The sequence below is a fragment of the Phascolarctos cinereus genome, unplaced genomic scaffold, assembly GCF_003287225.1.
Source record: "Phascolarctos cinereus isolate Bilbo 61053 unplaced genomic scaffold, phaCin_HiC Scaffold_7;HRSCAF=346, whole genome shotgun sequence".
In the NCBI taxonomy this organism is placed as follows: domain Eukaryota; kingdom Metazoa; phylum Chordata; class Mammalia; order Diprotodontia; family Phascolarctidae; genus Phascolarctos; species Phascolarctos cinereus.
In genome coordinates, this window is record NW_027556180.1 from 89,882,224 (window position 1) to 89,897,104 (window position 14,881).

Here is a 14,881-nt window from a genome sequence, read left to right on the forward strand (position 1 = left end):
GGAGGGGGGTAGGGGAGGTAGGGTTCACCTGAGAGGCTGGGACGTGAGGGGGAGGGAAGAGGGATTACGTAGGGGGGCGGCAGTAGCCAGAACGAGGCTAAGAGTCTAGGGGGCGGGGAAGGGATAGAATCTGAGAGCGAGGCTGGATGAGACGTGAGCGAGGTCGGGCGCGTGCACCTGCCTATACCCCGCCCCTCAGGTGTGTGAAGGTGCGGCTGCAGGAGCGGGCGTGGTCCCAGTGCTGCCCGGGCGTGACCGGCTTCTTGAGTGCCTAGGATAGAGGGTAGTGGGCCTTGACCGCCATTCCCGGGACGCCGCGGAGCAGGCGGTGTTCCCAGGGTTCTAGTCCTGGTTCTAGAACCTGTAAGCGCTGGTGAGTGGTTTTTATAGCCTCACGTGGGCCTCAGTTTCCACATGTGTCAAGTTAGCTCAGACCAGAAAGTCGGTGAAACAAAACGCCTACTGTGTGCCGGGCACTAAGTGCTGGTGGTAGTTTGCCTGAGCCCTACAGTGGGCAGGTTGGCACCATTTTAAAATGAATATTCTACGTGTGGTCTGACTAATGCAGAGTGCATTGAGTCAACATGCAGAGCGCACAGAGTCAATGAAACACACAGTGAACCTACAGTCCTTTATAACTACCCGTCTGGAAAGTAATCTTTTTCAAAACAAAGGTATTGTTTCACCATAAACTCCCTATCTTTTATTTGGGAAATTGATGTTTTGAACCCAGCAGTAAACTTAACGTTTGTTTGAATTAAATGGCATCTTAATAGATTCAGCCCAACGTTCTAATTGTTTGGGAAATAACTATAGATATGGAAACATCTATAGATATATTCTATATCGATAGAAACATCTATATATATCCTATATAGATCTATATAGGTATTATATGTAATACCATATATTATGAATATTATATACTGTAGACTAGATACTGACTGCCATCCATAGTCTAGCTATCATTAAGAAACTTGAAGAGCGTGCTATCTTTGCCTTTATCGAAGACATTCCAAAAAATGTTGAGCAGCACAGGGTCAAGAGTTGATCTCAGGACATTCTACCATAGACTTGCCTCACATTTGAAATCAGCCCCTTAATTAATAGCTTTTTTGAGTGTGGTCCTTAAATCAGTTTAGAAAGTACCTAATGATACAGTTTATTGCCTAGACCACATCTCTGTATCTTGTCTAAAAGGATAGCTAAATTTGTTCTGTTTTAACTGTCATTCATTTATTATCAACATTTCAGTCATTCAAGAAATAGGTATTGAGATTCCATTATGAGACAATGTAGTGTGCCAGAATTAGCATTTATCTGGAGGTTGGCAAACCTGGGTTCTGCTTCCAGCCTTGCTACTATTTGACTTGCACCTCTTCAGACCTCAGTTTACTTATATTAAAAGGAGACCTTTTGAGTTGACTTCTCAGGTCTCTCCCAGCTCTAATATCCTGTAATTCTACTGCAAATAAGGAATTGTGTGTGGATTATACAAAGATATATAAAACTGTCCCTGCTGCCATGGAACTTCCAATTCAGTAGAGGAACTACATTCATCAATATATTATAAATCAAGCTGAAATAAATGTCGTAAGCATGGTACAACCAAAATACTGTAGGAAGTCAGAGAAGGGAAAGCTTTTTAGTTTTTGGTATAACTAAGAAAGGTTTCATAGGAGAAAGTGGCATATTTCTAGCTGACTTTGACTTTGATTTCCTGTGTATCAAGTAAAGTCAGTTGCAATGTAGAAAAAAATGAAGTTCTTGCTATTCCAAATCTGAGGAAGTATGGTGCAGTAAATAGAGTGTTGAATTTGAAGTCAGGAAGACCTACTTTCAGATCATCCCTCAGGGGTGGAGAACCTTCGGTCTCAAGGCCACATGTGGCCTTCCAGGTCCTCAGGTAAAGCCTTTTGACTGAATCCAAATTTTATAGACAAATCCTTTTATTAAGGGGATTTGTTCTGTGAGGTTTGGATTCAGTCAAAGGGCCGCACTTGAGGACCTAGAGGGCCACATGTGGTCTCAAGGTCAAAGGTTCCCCACCCCTGTCTCATATAGTTACTTGCTGTGTGACCCTGGCCAAATAACTTTTTCTTTGTTGAGCCTCAGTTTCCCATCTTTACATCTGTAAAGACAATAATAATAATACCTACCTCCAGGTTTTGTTGTGAGATGTGTGAAGCATTTTGCAAACCTTAAAGTGCTATAGAAATGTTAGCTATTAACTATTTTTAGTTGAATCAATTGAAATATTTCCATTATGGTACCAGTATAGCTGACTTTTAAGAAATATAGGGGGAAATTTTTAAAAACAAAATATAAAAAAAATATTTTCCATTTTTTACAGATATGTAATTTCATCAATTTGAGTACTCTCTCCACTAGAAAACAAACACTCTATACTTTAGTAGATATACTTTGACAGCTACTGTGGCTGAAAAAATGATCATGCTATGATCATCCTTGTGATGAACCTTCTTGAACTTAACTAGTCTGGTCCTCAGACAACCCAAGTACTCCCTCAAAGCATTTCTAGCTTGGTACGGCCTGTCAGATCATGCACTTTCCAGATCCTAGGGTCACATCCACATTTTGGAGAAGCATGAGTGTAGGTGTTCAGTGGAGTTCACTGTAAGCACTCAGCTCACTTTACTTCAACTTAAAACGTGGCAATGTAGTGTCTACCTATTTAGTTTTTGCATAGCAGTTTTCTGAACTTAATGCTACTGAAGCCAGGGGAATTTGAGAGGAAAAAAAAAATAAAACAAACTGACTACAGACCCAGAGTACAGTTGTATAAATGTAATCAAGCAGAAAATTTGTAGAAAATCAGATTCTTTCCTAGGTGGTGTAGTGGACAGAGGCTGGGAGTCAGGAAAACCTAAGTTCAAATTTCATCTCATATGTTTACTAGCTATGTGACCTTGATCAAGTCACTTAAATCTATTTGCCTCAGTTTCAACTGTAAAATGAGGGTCATAATAGCACCTATCTCCCAGAATTGTTGTGAGGACCAAAAGAGATTGTGGGTTAGACATATCTTTGAAAACAGTCTTCATTCTTAACTGTTACTTGGATAAGAAGTACCAGAACTTGAATAAAAAAGATGAAAAGTTCATCGAATTGGAAGAATCATAGAAGTTTAGAATTAGAAGGAATTTTAGTTATGATTTAGTCAAGCCAAATTATTTTACAGATTAGAAAAGTGAGATACCCCCCAAGAGGGAAAAGCACTTGTCTAAAGTTAGAAAGTTAGTGACATACCAGCAATAGAATCAAGCTCTCTTGACTCCAGCAGATTCTGTTTCCACTTTACCATTCATCTGTCTTCTCCTCTAAGATAAAACCATACTTCACCATTCTAGACATATAAGAATGAATCCTGTTTTTCAAAAATCCTAGAGAAGGTGATTTGAAAACTTCATTTTGATTGTAAACAGTCTGAGTTTGGGGGCTATGGGGAGGGAACACCATGGCAAAAAGTCACAACATAGTAGCAAAAAAAAATGTATTAAAACAGGAGAAAAGATAAGTGAATGGGGAGCTTCTATTTCTAACACTCAGGGAAAACCCCAACAATATCCCTATCGAGGGAACCAATTCTAGGGGCATCTTAAAGCATAATTATGGGTTTGTTCTGAGTAAAAGTGTCACTGAGCTAGGTCATGGCTGTACTTTTTACAAAGAATTTAACTTTATTTTCTGGGAACCAACCCAGCAGTTGAGTCTTGCACAACAGGCATCACCCAGTGGTTTAGAATTTACTCAACACTTAAGGATAGACAAGGGAATTCCTGAGGCTAGCTTCAGATAAAGCTTGCTTCATGTCTTAAATTAAGAGACCTGTTATTCAACCTGTCTTTATATAAACAAACTCTTCAACAAAATTCCCTGTCTGCTTTACTTCCTTGTAGAACCCATTCTAATGTTAAGCATACTCAGCCAAGTATTTTAAGCATATACCTTAAACTTAAATTCAAACCCATTTACTCTTTGATCATAAAAATTAGAACTGAAGAAAGATCTTAGAGAAAGTATAGTCTAAACATTTCATTTTAGTGATAAGGAAACAGGCCCAGAGAGGTTAAATTGCTTCCCAAGGTCACATCAGTACTCCAGAGAGATAGATTCTAAACCCAGGTCAGTTAATTAAAAAACATTTATTATGCACCAATCACTGTGATAGGTGTTAGGGATACAGACAAAAAAAATGAGATGAACACTACCCTCAAGGAGTTTACTGTTCGTAGGTCCTCTGATGCTAATGCCAGTGTCCTATTATATCATATTGCCTCATTCTGTACTAAGTAGAAGGGTAAAAACAAAACAATTGTATCTATAAAATTAACCTTATATATACTCCCAGAGGCTATTAAATCTCTTCTCTCTTTAAAGCTAAAAAATTCACAATTATTGTCTCATTTAATATGTCTACAACTGAAATCATCTTTCCCTCTAAACATACTCTCCTGATTTCTCATTTTCTGTATATGGTACCTTGATTGACATACCATTCACCCCATTTCCCACATTTGAAACCTCACTATTGTCTTTTACTTCATTTTCCTTCATCTTCTAGGTATAATTATCAAATCCTGCCCAAATATCTGCAATCTTTCTTGTCGTTGATTCTTTCCTTTCTGTTTCCATTGCCAGCATTCTAGTACAGACCTTTCACTATTATCCACCTAGATTATAGCAACAGATTCCATTATGTCTTCACATCTCTACTCTCTCAAGACACTCCAATTCATCCTTCATAGAGTCTGAACTTAGTGAGAGAAGGAACTGTCTTTTGCCATTCTTTGTATCCATGTTGTTTAGTACAGTACCTGGCACATGGTAGGTGCTTAATACATGGTTATTGACTGACTACCAGAATAATATACCACACTAATTAGTCCTTTGCTTTTTTTTTCCCCAGTGACTTAATATTGTATGCCAAGTATGTTTCAGACTCATTTGCCTAGCAGTCAAAGACCTATATTATCTGGTCCCAACTTTTCTTTTTCAGTCAGATCTCTCATTGCTTTCCAAATTCTCTCCTCTAGCCAAATTAGGCTAACCACTATTAGTTGAATACATCCTACTTAATTTCATCTCCACACCTTTGTTCACATCATTTCTTCTGCCTTGGGGAAAGGACTTGTGGCAAGGATGACATTAGAAAGACAAAAATGAAATGATCCTAGCCCTTAAGAAGCTTACATTCAATTGGGGGAGATAATGCCACGTCATATGAGGTTCCTCAGAAGAAACTGTGGCTTTTTAGCCTTGAGAAAAAGAAGTGGGACCATAATAACCTTCTATGAGTTTGGAGCGCTGTCATAGGGAAGACTTATACATATTTTCTTTGGATCTAGAGAACAGAACCAGAAGCAAGGGATGGATGTTGAAGAAAGGCACATTTCAGCTTGACTTAAGGGAATGCTTTCTTTCAATTAGAGATTTATTAAAGTAGAATGGGGCATCCCCCAAGGTAGTGAGTTCTCTATCACATGAGGTCTTCAAGTAAAAGTTGCATGACCACTTATCAGGGGCATAATAGAGGACATTCTTGTTCAGATATGGGTTAGACTCTATGACCTCTAAGGTCCTTTCCAACACTAATCCTCAATTTCATGCTTTGAGTTAAATAAGTACTACTTTCTGAGATGACTGCAGAGCATGCTTAGCTCTCCCTTTCTGTGGTCATGCACATAAAAGATTAGTATTCCAACATTTTTCAACTAGTTCATGAGGGTGATGACACCTGTCAAATAATGGCAGTGTTTCTGTCATCTTTCCTCTGTGTCAACCAAGCCCCCAAAGTTTTCCCAAACATTCTCTTTCAATTTGTTCTTTGCCTCACTCCTGTCATTCCATGTGAAGGGATAGGAGAGGGGGAGTCTAATAAAGTTGCTCCTTCAGAAGAACCAAATATCCAGTCTAAAAAGAATGAAACAAAAAATGGTTGTCCCTTTGACCCAGCAATTTCATTACTAGGTCTATACCCCAAAGAGATCAAAGAAAAGGACCTATTTGCACAATAATATTTAAAGCAGCTCTTGTTGTGGTGGCAAAGAATTAGAAATAGGATGCTTGTCAATTGGGGAATGGCTGAATAAACTGTGGTATATAATTGTGATGGGATACTATTGTGTTATAAGAAATAACAAGCAGGATGCTTTCAGAAAAACCTGGAAAGGCTTGTATGAACTGATGCAAAGTGAAATGAACAGAACCAGGAGAACATTGTATATAGTAACAGCAATGTTGTACAATGACCAACTGACTTAATTGTTCTCAGAAACACAATGCTGTAAGACAGTTCCAAAGGACTTATGATATACCTTCAGAGAAAGAACTGGTGGAGTCTGAATGCAGATTGAAGCATACTTTTAAAAAATTTCTTTATTATTCTTTTTTGTGGTTTCTGTTTTCTTTTACAACATGGCTAATGAGGAAACATTTTGCTTGACTACACATGTCTGACCTATATTAAATTGCTTGCCTCCTCAAGGAGGGAAGAAAGAAGGGAGAGAGAGAATTTGGAATGCAAAATTAAAAAAAAATGTTAAAAAATTTTGTTTATGTGTAATTAAGAAAAAATAAAAATAACATACTAAACATTAAAAACAAAAAAGGAATAGAGTGCTTCATATTTAAGTGGAAATGACACAAGTAGTAATTATTTTTTTCTTGATATACAGATGAGAAGTACTAAATGAATGAGAGAGAGAGAAAATGTTGAGATTCAGAGATTCTGTTGCAGTTTAGAATAGTAGTTAGGAATGGTCTTATGCCTCTGCTTAGCTGATGAATAGGAAAAAGCCTCACAGAAGCCTACTACTGGAAGGGATGTTAAAGGTCATCTATCTCTCATTACAGGGCCTCTGCAATACAGACGGTCCCCAAGGTTTCCATTTCCATACTTCATATACTGATTAAGAATCCAGGATAAGATATCATTCAACTGTGCTAATAAACACAAGGTACAGGGACCATCCCCTGCTGAAATGTGGTTTCACACGGAACAAAGAGATATTAGTTTACAAAGCCAGTGTAAAAAGTACCAGTGTTTTATAGTCAAAGGTAGAAATTAATTTTCCTTTCCTTTCTAAACCAGGCAGTAGAAAAACAGAAAAGGAATATTTCAAAGGAGCAAAGCTGTCATGGGAAAGAGATGTTCTTATATACTATTTACATATCCTTTCCTTTCACAGTGGAGAAAATACCAATGATGACATAACTTCTCTTGAGTATATGTACCTCAGAAGATCAGCAGGCCTTTCTGCTAAATATTATCTGCCTTTTGGTTAGCCTCTCAGAGCCCTGTTTATGGGTCTGTCAGGCCTTTATATCTATGACTCAGCTTCAGTAGTTCCAACTTTTACTCAAGCTGAGTTATGCCATACCTGTCAACATAAAGTTTTTGCTGGGCATGTTTCAAAATAATTAAAAATTCCTCTATTCCATTAAATAATTTCTACTCTAAATAATACTCTACTGTAAATGGCTGTTACTAACCATTCCCCTTCCCTTCCAGCTTCAGCTTTAGTTTTGAAACCTTAGCTTCAAAGGAACCAATTTCACAGTCAAGTGAAAATTATACATATAATTAATTTATTCAACAAAGATTTTTAAGCACCTACTTTGTGCAGTGCAGTCTGAGAGATGTGGGGAATGTAAAGATAAATAATGCTAGGCCGCAAAGAATTTATAATCTTAAAATAGTAGTATAAAGCACTGTGAGACCAGATGAGGGAGAGATTACTTACAGAAAGATTAAGGAAAGGCTTCAAAGAGTAAGGAACATTTAAGCTAGTCTAAAAGAGAAGACAAGGAAGTCAATAGGCAGGTTATATAACTTTCTTTTCCTTATTTTAGAGTTAAAACATCAGGACAACAGATAGGGAGTGGTAGGGTGAAGAGAGCATACAAGTAAATATGGCTGCTGACAAGATGCCTTCCTTTTTTTGGCCTCCAGAAAAATGGAGCATGGAGCTCTTCTGGAGTGAGTGAGTGTGCAGAGCAGCCCCCTTCTTTTTTTTTCTGGGCCAGAGGATCTCAAAAGTCCAGAAGAAGTATCTCTAATATAATGTCTTCTGCCTTCCGTGAGGGTTTTTGCTGTGTTTTTAACTCTGCTTTTTGAGTGGTAGTATTGAGTACAGTGATCCAATCTTATTCTTTTCCTCTATGGCTACATTCTTTAGGGTAGCAGTTCTCTACCTTTTTTAAAAGTGAAGGTCCTCCCTTTTAATGTTAAAATATTGTATCCTTCCCCAGCAATAGTGAGAATGACTATGAAATTGTGATAATTATTTAGAAAATACTTAATGACAAAAGGCTACAAATGAAGCCAGTCTTGTCTTTCAATGAATTTATATTTTATCACATCAGTTTCTACATACATTTGGAAAACAGCAATATATATAGTACAATTATAACATATACTTATATTGATATGAGAGGAAGAATGGGGTAATACCCAGCCTCAAGGGAAGAAAGACTTGGTTTTCAAGTCCTAGCTCTGACACATCTTGACCTTGTGACCATAGACAAGTAATTTAACTTCTTAGTGCCCCAAGCAACTCAAGTCTTAAGCCAATAAATTGCTGGGTAGGTGTGGATCTAAATTGGTAGAAATTTTCTCACGGGGAGTTTCTTTTATTAGTGAAAGTACAAGTCTAGGCCCAAAACAAATGTCTGTGTATAAGACATTTCTTTATTCAGTCTATAGAAATTATGTTTGATAAAGATCAAAATGGCAATACTTAGTGAATACATAGATTCCTGGGAAACCTTTATAATAACTCCATAGATCCTTCAATGTCTGGGACTCACATTTTGGAAACTACTGCTACTTATTATTGTTGTTGTTACTGTCACTGTTATCATTTATACTGCACCTTAAGGTTTGCAAAGTACTTTACATGTATTGTCTCAGTTGATTCTTGCTGCGAGCAACACCCCTGTGAGGTCTGCATTTTACAGATGAGAAGATGACTAGTCTAAGAGAGGTTCAGTGAGTTACCCAACCAGTAAGCATATATGTATGTATATGTGTATATATATGTATGTATATTACATGTATATATGTATATATACACATATATATACACACATATACAAACATATATGTGATTGATTGTCTGCTATAATAAATATATTACTTTTTTTCAATCACTAAATTAGTCAACACTATTGGATCCCTTCAGATTTGTTAACATGTGGAATTTCAAGGCCTTAACAATAGATGGCAGTATTTCTTTTTTTACCTTTAATTTCCTCTTCATTATTTTTGTAGATTACAGTGACTTTGCATAGCCCTCCCTCACTTAAATCCGTTCACTTGCAAGTTATGGCATCACTTTCCTGATGTCACAGTCCTCTTCAAGAACAAACAACAACAACAAGATTGTAGGGACTGATTGAAATAATTCTGATTTTTTCTTAACAGCTATATATCTTTGTGAGTGTATTTCTCTGGTGTGAATGTACCTCTGATTTGTTTAACTATCTTTTGTGTTGTCGGCCATTTTCTTAGGCTTCCTCTTTAGTTAGAGAGGATATGGGGGAGCAGCCTATTATTTTGTACACTGTGCAGGACCCGAAAGAGCCAGTCAATGTCCTTCAGTGGTTTACAATCTAGTTTAAATATGAAGTGAAAATGTAAGGTCTGAGGTCAAGAAACTTGGAGATAAATAAAGCACAGTGGAAGACACACTTGATTTGGAGTGAGAATTTGATTTTGAATTTTATTTACTCCCCATTAGAATCTTAGGGAATTACTTAACTTCCCTGAGCCATAGGTTTCCTCATTTGTTAAGTTAGAAAGATCAGGTGTTCTAAAGCTAGGATCCGTGAACTAACTAACTAACTCTCTCTCTCTCTCTCTCTCTCTCTCTCTCTCTCTCTCTCTCTCTCTCTCTCCTCTCTCTCTCTCTGTCTCTCTCTCTCTCTCTCTCTCTCTCTCCTCTCTCTCCTCTCTCTCTCTCTCTCTCTCTCTCTCTCTCTCTCTCTCTCTCTCTCTCTCTCTCTCCTCTCTTTCTCTCTCTCTCTCTCTCTCTCTCTGTGTATAGATATAGATATATATATATAGATAGATAGATATATGTATGAGACTTTCAATGGAATAGATTTCCTTTGTAATCCTGTGTATTTTATATTATGCATTTATTCTGAATTCTGAAAAGTGCAAAGGCTTTGCCAAATTGCCGAAAGGGTCAGTGACCCAAGAAAGGTTAAGAACTACTGGCATAGATGATTCATTCATCTTATGATTGGAAACAGCCTATGGCCACATGAATCCAGTTGTTCCACAGGAGATTTTGTGGTCTTGACTTCATTAACACTGTGCTGGTACAAACACCTGAACTAATAAACTACAAATTATTTACGTATGCAAAAGCAAAAGGAACATGTAATAATGGAGTGAAAAGAGTAAATGATATCCTTCACAGCAGAGATTAGTCTTGGAGTGAGGTTAAAAGGAAAAGAAGAATATGAATTGACAGAACCATGTTGCTCTAACTTCTCAGTGTGGGTGGGATGCCTTCAGCATTTTCTGCATAAGGATAATAGCTTAAGAAATGATTAGCTATATAATGAAGGACTGGACTGGGGGATTCCTACAGCCTCATTCACATAGAAATTGCTATGATTTTGTAATTCCAGTGGCTTCATAGACATTTATCTCAGTCTTTCCAAATTCCTAGTAAATCTCTTCATTCAGGTGGTCTTAGCTTTCTTTTTCTTATATATTCTTTTTCACATCAGATTTAAGAGGTCTAGGATAATAGAGGACAGACATTTAATAGGTAGTCTATCTCTTGAGAAGATACTTCTTGTTCAGTAATGGTTTTGCCTTCATTTGTGTGCAAATATAATTCAAATATCTTCCTTAATTTGTACAGAGTTTAAAGAGGTACCACTTATTTATTTAAATGTCTGTTTATTTTATGTCTGTTTTCTTATGTTTTCTCTGAGTTATTTGTGTTCAATACTTGTAGTTAGTGAGTGAGCATTTATTATATAACCAACTTATGCCACATGTGCAGATACAGAAAATCTAATCTGTGCTCTTCAATCCAACCCTTCCCACCATCGCCAGTCATTTTCTGAAGGGATTCCTCTTGTTTTATATTTAATTTTAAGTTTAATTTTTCAGTTTATTGAAGTGGTGAAGGGGACTATAAACCTGTAACTGATAAGATTCTTAAGTGCTAATGTACCAAATCAGTGGGTCAGTAAAAACAGAATTTCCTCTTCATTTCCTAAGTGATTTGTCTAGGATTGATACATGTGCACACTCCTGGGAAATAGAACAATTCTATGCTATGTCTACCTTTTTCGTCTCCCTACTTGTTCCACAGAGATAAGTGGACTTTATAGCAAAGAGCAAAATACAATTTTTAAACCAATGAACCTGAAGTAAAATGGAAATATCCTAGAGGATATTTGAAAATTAGGGTGAACTTCAAGAGTAGACAGTAGGTTAAAATAGAGAAAACTTAAGGAATATCAATCTAGAATTGGCAAATCAGTTAATTAAGATGGAGCAGATAAGCCAGAGGAGGTGAAATGGGATACTGTAGAGGCAGAAGAAAAAGACCCTGTGAGCTGAGATCTCCTCTGTGTCAACCAATAGGGAATGGGAAGGAGAGGAGAGCAGAACATAACAAAGGAACAGTCATGGGAGGACCAGGACAGTGCCTACTGTAAGAAATGTTCTTGTAACATGGGATACGTTACCAGCATCAAAGTGGGATCAAGGAGAGGATGTTAAATTTGGCCAGGAGGAGGAGTGTATAGTGTTTAGAAAAGAAATGTGTATGTTAAGATGTGTATATATAATGAATGTACATCAACCTAATTATAATATATGGCATTATTGTGTTACTGTAATTATAATACATTTAGAAATGGTCTGACCAAAAAAAAATGAGAAAATAGCATCATGTTCAATAAAGAAGCAGGTGTAACTACATCAGAAATCCACGTGGAGAATTCAGATTGTCTCATAATTTCTTTTGGGTTCAGTTACGTTCACAGAAAGGAAGCTTACTGGTCCCAAATCTCATGTACTTATGGTGAAAAAGAAACTTAGGAGCTTAGTAGAAAGGAAACGCAATTTCTTAGCACATTTAATAATAGCTAACAATTATATAATGCTTACTATGAGCCAGGCATTGTACTATCTCATTTTGTTATTTGTCTCATTTATCATTTATCTCATTTTATCATTTGTATTCTTATCCCTAATTTAGAACTGATTCTTCTCTCCAGGTATGGCTAAGAAAAACGATTCTTCATTTTCTGATGTTGTAAAGGAAGTTGTAGAGCAACAGCAATCCCAAACATCTGAAATAGAGAAAAACAAAAAAATTCTGTTCCAGTTACAGGTAATTTCATTCATTGTGCCTTTAATAAAATATTAAATGTATTTAAAACTTCTGCATTAATATAAGAGAAATGATTAAAGGTGATATGACATTTCATTTTTAGGAGGCTTTTTCAACCATTCAGTTGTACCTAAATTGTATTTATATGAACATTGTAATTATGTAGAAAATGTGTCATTCTGAGCATAAAATTAATACAAAATAGTCAAGTGTTTTATAAAGGCAGCCACTGAAGCAGCTAGTTGGCACAGTAGATAGAGTGGAAGACTTGGATCAGGAAGACCTGAGTTTGATCCTTCCATCAGATATTTACTTGCTGTGTGACCACTTGGTCTTTCTGTGCCTCAGTTTCCTCATATGTGAAATGAAGATAATAATACCTACTTCCTAGAGTTGTTGAGAGGATACATGTTAATACTTTGAGAACCTTAAAGTACTATTTAAATACTAACTATTATATAAGTCAGGGTTCACACTTGTATATGTGCGTATATGAATTCTTTGTTGTTTAACTCAGTTTACAGCTTTTAATTCAATATTTTCAAAATTGTAGACCACTAATAACTCTTAACCTGGATGGAGCCTGGTGGCTTTCCTTACTCGCTGCTTCTACTTCCTCAGTACTTTACAGTCTGGCTTTTGGCCTTAATAACTCAACCGAAACTCCTCTCTCCAAAATTACCAGTGCTATTTTAATTACCAAGACTGAAGGTTTTTTTCTCAGTACTCATCCTTCTTGACCTGACTACTTCATTTGATGCTGTTGATAGCCTCTCCTTCTAGATAGTCTTTCCTCTCCAGGTTTTTGCAACACCTCTTTCCTCTCCTGGTTTGCCTCCCATTTAGAGGATTACTCCCTCTCAGTCTCCTTTCCTGAGTCACCATGCACATCATACCCCATAACTGTTGGTGTTTTCCAAAGTTCTATTCTGGGTTCTTTTATCTTCTCTCTCTTCTTTTTCTGAGTAACCTTATCCACTCCCATGGGTTTAACTATCATCTTTATGCATATCATTCCTAGATCTATATATTTATCCCAATTGTCTGTCCTAAGCTTCATTCAGTCCCTCTTATACTCAATTATTGTTGTTCTTTCCAGTTGTTTTCAGTTGTGTCCTACTCTTCATGACCCCATTTGGGGTTTTCTTGGCAAAGATATTGGAGTGGTCATTTCCTTCTCTAGCTCATTTTACAGATGAGGAGCTGAGGTGAACAGGGTTAAGTGACTTTCCCAGAGTCACACAGCTAGCTAATAAGTGTCTGAGGCCAGATTTGCATTCAGAAAGATGAGTCTTTCTGATTCCAGGCCTGGCACTCTATCCACTGTGCCTGCTACCTAACTGTCCCTTAAACTTAATACTGTTTCTCTAACAATGAAATCCTTATCTTTCCCCCTAATCCTCTCCTTTTCTAGACTTCTTCCTTTCTAACGAGGGCACCACCATTTTTCCAGGTCTCAGTTCATTATTTTGTCCTTATTCTTGACTCCCAATTCTCCCTCACCCCACATGCCCCGTCAGTTGCCAAATCTTGCCATTTCTACTTTCACAGCATCTCTCGCATTTGATCCATTTTCCCTCTTCATATACCTGCCACCCTAGTTTAGGCACTCAGCCCCTCTTGCAGACTCTTGCAACAGCCTCAATTGTTTTCCCAACCTCAAGTCATTCATGATTCCAGTCTATTCTATACACTGCTGCCAGAGTATTTTTCTTTAAGTACAGATCTAACCACATGATTCCAACAACTCGAGTGACTTCCTATTGATTCTAAGATAAAATATAAACTCCTTCATTTTGCTTTTAAAGCACTACACACTTGGCCCCAATCTATCTTTCCAACTTCGTTGTACACTATTCCTCCTCTCACATTTTGCAATCTAGCCAAATTGATCTCTCTGTTCCTCACTCACAGTACTCCATTTTTAAATCTTCATACCTTTGCACCTGTCTCACTTTGTCTGGAATATGCTTCCACCTTACCTCTGCCTCATAGTATCCCTCTTTTCCTTTAAGACGCAGCTCTGGCTTCTGAATGAAGCCTTTCCTGATTCTTCCTGATTGCCCCAGCTGCTAGTGCCCTCCTTCCCATGGTATCCTATATTAACTACTTTGTGTATCTATATGTAAGCTTATATTTCTAATACATGTTTTTTATATGTACTTGTCTCCTTCATTGAAATGTTAAGTGCATTGTTAGCACTTAATACAGTTCCTGGTACACAGTAGATGCTTAAGAAATACTTATTGACTGGTTGATTTGGTACCAAAGCACTGAAGATGATTATAATTCATGGGTATGGCTAAAAAGAGAAATAGACAAGGAACAAAGTATTTAAAACTCTTTATACAAAAAGATTTTTATTTAATTTTCAGCTATAGCTACCACCAAAATTTCTGTCCATTTTCAAGTGACTACATAAGATTTGTAGCAAATTCAGATTTCTACTGTTTAAAATGAGTTACCCTGTACACTGCTGCTACCTCCTA

The 14,881-nt window shown here is 37.1% G+C and overlaps 1 protein-coding gene across 1 annotated transcript in view; it reads left to right on the plus strand.

The window, feature by feature from the left end:
* The first annotated feature begins 67 nt into the window (after positions 1–67).
* Positions 68–14,881, plus strand: part of CCDC122 (coiled-coil domain containing 122) — a 29,560-nt gene continuing 14,746 nt past the window's right edge. Inside the window, exons 1-2 of the mRNA XM_078147593.1 lie at positions 68–373; positions 12,277–12,392. Of these exons, the coding sequence (XP_078003719.1) occupies positions 12,279–12,392 (114 nt within the window). The 5' untranslated portion in view covers positions 68–373; positions 12,277–12,278. The remainder of the gene's footprint in view (positions 374–12,276; positions 12,393–14,881) is intronic.